The sequence below is a fragment of the Cydia pomonella genome, chromosome 5, assembly GCF_033807575.1.
Source record: "Cydia pomonella isolate Wapato2018A chromosome 5, ilCydPomo1, whole genome shotgun sequence".
In the NCBI taxonomy this organism is placed as follows: Eukaryota; Metazoa; Arthropoda; class Insecta; order Lepidoptera; family Tortricidae; genus Cydia; species Cydia pomonella.
Window position 1 is genome coordinate 22,364,799 of NC_084707.1, and position 6,220 is coordinate 22,371,018.

Sequence of the window (6,220 nt, forward strand, 5' to 3'; positions counted from 1 at the left end):
TCATCTATTGTTGTTGATGTATGTTGGGGTTTTGTGTTTTTAAGTGACTCTGATTTACTGTTAGTGTATTATTATATATATTTTAATGTATACTACATTTAAATGTTATTGTCGTTTTTAAAACGTATTGTTTTAGTAGTAATGTTTTTTTTTTGTATATTGTAATTGTATCTTTTGATAGAGGGTCATGATTACAAAATACATTTCAAATGGTGATAGAAGTCATACGAGATCATCTTAGTGTCATTTTATAAGACGGTGGTGAAGCGTCCATATCTTAAATTTTCCTTTAATAAATTAGTGACGAAAGTAATGTTTCATTCACGAAATCAAGGTGCAATACAGTCACAGTTATGACAGATTTGTGTAACGGCAAGATTTATCGATATCTCGTTTGTTCATTATTGCTTAATAAATTTTTGTGAAATTTTCCGGAGTAAGCTGGAGGCCTCACACATGTAGAGTAAATGAATAAGGGTCAATTTTACACAAATCGATATAGGAAGCTCGATAATACTCGTGAGCTTGAATTTTTGCGTGTCGAGGTTCTTCTCAACAGTGCTGCGTCGCTGACAAGTCCGACCGTCGCGTCTGTGTATTAAACGATGATTTATATCAAACGGATTGATATAGACGAATAATTAAATATTTAGAAAACTTTCATAACCTGGGAACAGATATTTGTAAAGAAATGTTTTTATCAGTACTCAAATTCGAGATTTCTAGCTTCGTAAGGTCAGCACATACTAGGTTCAGGAGATCAGTCGCGTTAAGGTGTAGGGCCGGGACGCTTCGCCACTAGCACTAGGGCTCCGTGACGAGCGCGCACCGTTGCAGACTCGGGGCTCGGGCGCGCCACGCCGCCGCGCCGCGCCGCGTCGCCCGGGCTGCGCGCGCTGGCGTCGCCCGCCTCGGGCCCCGGCTCGCTGCCCGGCGCCATCGGCAAGCGCCGCCAGCACCCCGACGACGCCTCCGACGTCTCCTCCACGCACTCCTCCATCATGGACTACTCCGGTGAGTCACATCCACTCTTTACTCTTGCCCTGACCTTCCGACGACCAAATGTTTCCTTTGTCCTTTCAAATGAAACTTAACTTTTAGTTTAGTTCAAAATCTGATCTGCAATAAAACTGATGTTGAAATATTTCCACTTTCCTGTTTTGTTACGAGCAGGATATTATGACTCATTAAAATACATGTTTGTGTTGCTATTCACGTAACTTATAAGTTTTGGAGCTAAATTAAGATTTCTTTGCTCTGCAAATTTTATCTCTTCTCAATATTGTACATTATACCTTATCGAATAAATTAAGTATCAGTATTACGATAATCGAATCCCTACTTACTAGTATTGTATAAAATATCACCAAAAAATTTATAAAAATATTTGTTCAGCATCCCAGGATCCGCGGAAAGGTCCGTGATCCTATGATTTGTAGTTAGTGTGATGCAAGCAAATCAAAATTACACCTACAGAAAGAAAACTAATTAGAAATAATAAAATTGCTACAACAAATAACATAAATGAATGCCTCTAACTGAAAAATAAAACAAATAAAGAATTATATTAAATAAATAAAAAATGTAACATGATTCTTTATTTACTACCAATAGCCACAAGACTATGTAGAAAGTTATGATGCACAATAGACGGAGATTATACTTGGGCCACGGATGTCATTTTTCTTGCTCATTCTGCGTTTACAGAGAGTTAAAAATATTACTAGACGAAACGGTTAATAATTTGATTTGATTTAAACACCCCGTGGCCCCAGTAATTTCAATAGAATTTAAAGTAATTAAACGATAGTCATTTCAGCAACACGCCTAAAACAAGGCCACGTAGATGTCAAACCATGTCATGCCAACATAAATCACGTACCAATTCAATATATATTTCGTGTATAAGTTTACTATAAGGCATGGTTTTGATTTGAGCATTTTGACCTAACAACGATTGCGTGCTTCGGCTTACTCACAATGATAACACTCAGCACTTCATACATCACTGCATTTGTATCATTACAATCACATCAAATTTACAGAGATTTAAATACTTATCAAGTGAAGTTCAATAGTAAATATATAGTGTATTTCATATGTAGATTTTTAGTTCTTAAAATTAAAAGGTCCAAAAAGTTGAACACAAAGTTGATAACAAGAAACTTATGGTAGAGGATACAATGTGCTTCATATGTTATTAAAGTCTATAAATGTCAATACCGCTCTCCCATAACAAGATACAGTCGGCAAATACAGAACAAATGAACAATGAAACAATGTGCCATTGCAGGCCCCCGGCTGTACAAGCAGCCGGCGACCAAGTCGAACCGCGGCATCATGCTGAACGCCGTGGAGTACTGCGTGTTCCCCGGCGCCGTGAACGCCGAGGCCAAGCGGCGCGTGCTCGAGGAGATCGCGCGCTCCGAGGCCAAGCACTTCCTCGTCTTGTTCCGGGACGCCGGCTGCCAGTTCCGGGCGCTCTACTCCTACTGCCCGGACACGGAGCACGTCACGAAGCTGTACGGCACGGGACCGAAGAATGTTAATGATAGGATGTTTGATAAGTTCTTCAAGTAAGTATTATGTAGTTGACGTAGATTGCTCGCTCTTAGGCTAATCACTACCTAGTGTGGTTCAGAGATGCGGGCTGCCAGTTCAGGGCGCTCTACTCCTACTGCCCGGACACGAAGCACGTCACGAAGCTGTACGGCACGGGACCGAAGAATGTTAATGATAGGATGTTTGATAAGTTCTTCAAGTAAGTATTATGTAGTTGACGTAGATTGCTCGCTCTTAGGCTAATCACTACCTAGTGTGGTTCAGAGATGCGGGCTGCCAGTTCAGGGCGCTCTACTCCTACTGTACAGACACGGAGCACGTCACGAAGCTGTACGGCACGGGACCGAAGAATGTTAATGATAGGATGTTTGATATAGTTCTTCAAGTGAGTATTATGTAGTTGCCGTAGATTGCTCGCTCTTAGGCTGATCTCTACCTAGTGTGGTTCAGAGATGCGGGCTGCCAGTTCCGGGCGCTCTACTCCTACTGCCCGGACACGGAGCACGTCATGAAGCTGTACGGCACGGGACCGAAGAATGTTAATGATAGGATGTTTGATAAGTTCTTCAAGTGAGTATTATGTAGTTGCCGTAGATTGCTCGCTCTTAGGCTGATCTCTACCTAGTGTGGTTCAGAGATGCGGGCTGCCAGTTCCGGGCGCTCTACTCCTACTGTCCGCACACGGAACACGTCACGAAGCTGTACGGCACGGGACCGAAGAATGTTAATGATAGGATGTTTGATATAGTTCTTAAGGTGAGTATTTAAATATTGCTACGTGGTGTAGATTGCTAGCTTAGAGGTGAAATATTTATTCGAGATGGGCTGAGATGGGCACACACTTATAGACAAAATTGTACCGCATTAGCCGGCAGATAATAAACATATTTAATACAATAAAAAAATATCCTATTGTTTTTTTCGTTTATGATAGCTATGAATAGTTATTATATTTAATATACACGGTTGCTTAAAATAACTGCATTTCCAGTGCCAGGGAGGTATTGGGATTATACTGAGCAACTTTTACTATGGGACCAACCCCGAAAGCGCGAAACAACAATTTTCCCTCCCATAGAAAATAGACCAACCAAAATGTATGAAACAGCCAAATTTTTTACTGTGGTGTCATAGTAAAAGTAAAAGTTGCTCAGTATAATCCTAGCAACGGTACTGCAGTTATTTTTTAGCCATCCTGTATATGGCCTTGGATTAATAGTTCGTTTTAAGATTGTGTTTCAATTTTAATAACATCAACGATGGTTTAATGACCCATTTAAATAACAGAGACGATGCTATCCATCGGATCATTCTACCACTTATTAGAGTATAGACATCTTTACATAAAAATAATCTCTTCTTTTCCAGATACAATTCGGGCAGCAAGTGCTTCTCGCAAGTGCACACGAAGCACCTGACGGTGACGATCGACGCGTTCACGATACACAACTCGCTGTGGCAGGGCAAGAAGGTGCAGCTGCCCAGCAAGAAGGACATGGCGCTCGTCATCTAGGCGCTCTAGTCGAGCCGGCGGACTGACTGTTACTATTGTATCTGTGGAAGTGAAAAGTGGCTTTTATGCTTGTAACTAAGTGTTTGGAATAATGGCACAAAACGTCGCGATACGACAAATCGTCAGGTGAAAAAAGTTGCCTAATTGCAAAAAAAAACTAAAATCAACCTTGTTTTGGTACAGTCACGTCTGAAAACATCGACACGATCGAAGTGCCAAAAATATGTATACATGACGTTATGGCCCTTATATTAGGGTAGTGTATACTTATTTTTGGCACTTTGTATCGATATTTTCAGACGTGACCGTACAGCTTAGGTTCACTGTGGCTTTGAACTTGTGGTCGTAATCATGATTTCTAATGACATTAAATGATGAAGATAGGCTTAATCAACTACTTTTTCCATGAGACGTTTCAGCTACAGTAGCTTTTTAAGTTTTCTATGGCACAGCTGATATTATTTTGCTATTTCTTGTTTGTTAGTCCCGTGGGAAAAGTTGTTCAGGATGGTCGCTATGAGCAGTCACTTTTGTCATTTGGGATCATGATCAGAATTCACCCAGTAGACTTATAGTTTATGTAAAATCGCCATCAGATATACCGGAGCGGCCAAGGTATTCATAAATATCTGCACACCTATTGTCAAGGCGCTACGTGTTCAGATATTTTTAAGTACCTCAGCCGCTCCGATATATTTGCTTGTGTAATGCGCTGCCCTTGACGATATCTGCCGGCGTGTGTACGCGGGCTCGGTCGCGCCCGTGAGTACACATTGGAGGACGAAGCTCGGGTCGGAGTCGGTTATGTCGATTGGTTATTGTCGGTGCGAGCTGGTGGTTGACGTGGTTCAGCGCTTCGTACACCAAAGGAATTGGATTTGGAGAGTTGACACTGGGTTTTCTGCATATGAAAATGCGTGTCGAAGGAAGAACGCGATGAAAATATGACGAAAAAATTATGTTTAAGAAAAATCATGGCATATAGAGGTAGTTGCAAATTCAAGCGATTACTTTTATCAAATTACTTACAGAATTTATTTTATAAAATGTAATGGCATAAATTAAAACGTCACCTAATTCTGAAATTAATAGTCGAGGTCTCTTGCGAAAATTTTATTTTCTTTAAATCATTAAAATTACGACGCTAAATCCCATTCCTTTGGCTCCGTAATCTGCACGAAAGCTGAATCACGTTGCACTCGAATTGAATCGGCCGTCGCGTCTCTGCACACAGGTCATTAATATGTACACATGTTTTAACTTATTCCAATGGAATAAGACGCACAATGGTATACATATTTGTGACTGCCGAGTCGCGCCGGCGTCGGTGTTGTGTGACGCAGTGTATAGACGAGACGTTTGCCATATGTATTAGTGAGATGGTCGATATTGTTCCAAATTGTCACAAACCCCGCAGCCAAACTGTCGATTGAGTAGGTACGAAATTAAACTGTCCCTTATCTAGAATAACAAATTCACAAACTAATATCGCTTATTTGTTATAATATTGTAACTCGTTAGTAATTATTTCAATTTGACTGGATTAAGATTAGATCATTATGTATTTGTTTAGTGAGGTTCGTTCGATTCCCATTTTTACCGCTTGTATAGCTAAAGTAAGAGGCGCTTACGGCGTAACGTACTGCCTTACCCTGTAAATAATTGTTTTGTATACAGCTATTTATTAAAAGAATGTTAAACGAAATTGATGAATATCATTCTTTCATTGTTTAATGATTGGTCATCAATAAATATACTACCGATAGTATATTATGGTATGCAAATATATTGTATTAATACAAAAACATAACGAATAATATTGAATTTCATATTATTGGGTTGTTTCATTTGAACCTTCCCTGCAGAAGTGTAATAGCAAGAAAAATATAAATGAGTAAAACTTGGAAACCACAAATAAAATGGCTCATATTATAATTGAATATGAAGGTACAAAAATTTGGGTTTTATAGAATTTATCAATAACCACGGGAATATAGCGTAATAAAGTACACCCGCCATTCTGACTGTCAGGATGGCGGGTGTACTGTTTTTTGGTGATAACTTTAAGTACCGTGAGGTACAATTTTTTTAAAAGGAGGTACTAAATAGTACAAATTAGGCTCAGACTGCGGCGAAGTGAGCGCG

The 6,220-nt window shown here is 39.9% G+C and overlaps 1 protein-coding gene across 1 annotated transcript in view; it reads left to right on the forward strand.

Annotated features, from left to right (window-relative positions):
* The window catches only part of LOC133518112 (patronin), a 91,484-nt gene extending 85,575 nt beyond the window's left edge, over nucleotides 1-5,909 (forward strand). Inside the window, exons 28-30 of the mRNA XM_061851699.1 lie at nucleotides 838-1,014; nucleotides 2,294-2,576; nucleotides 3,931-5,909. Of these exons, the coding sequence (XP_061707683.1) occupies nucleotides 838-1,014; nucleotides 2,294-2,576; nucleotides 3,931-4,075 (605 nt within the window). The 3' untranslated portion in view covers nucleotides 4,076-5,909. The remainder of the gene's footprint in view (nucleotides 1-837; nucleotides 1,015-2,293; nucleotides 2,577-3,930) is intronic.
* The last annotated feature ends 311 nt before the right edge of the window (nucleotides 5,910-6,220 follow it).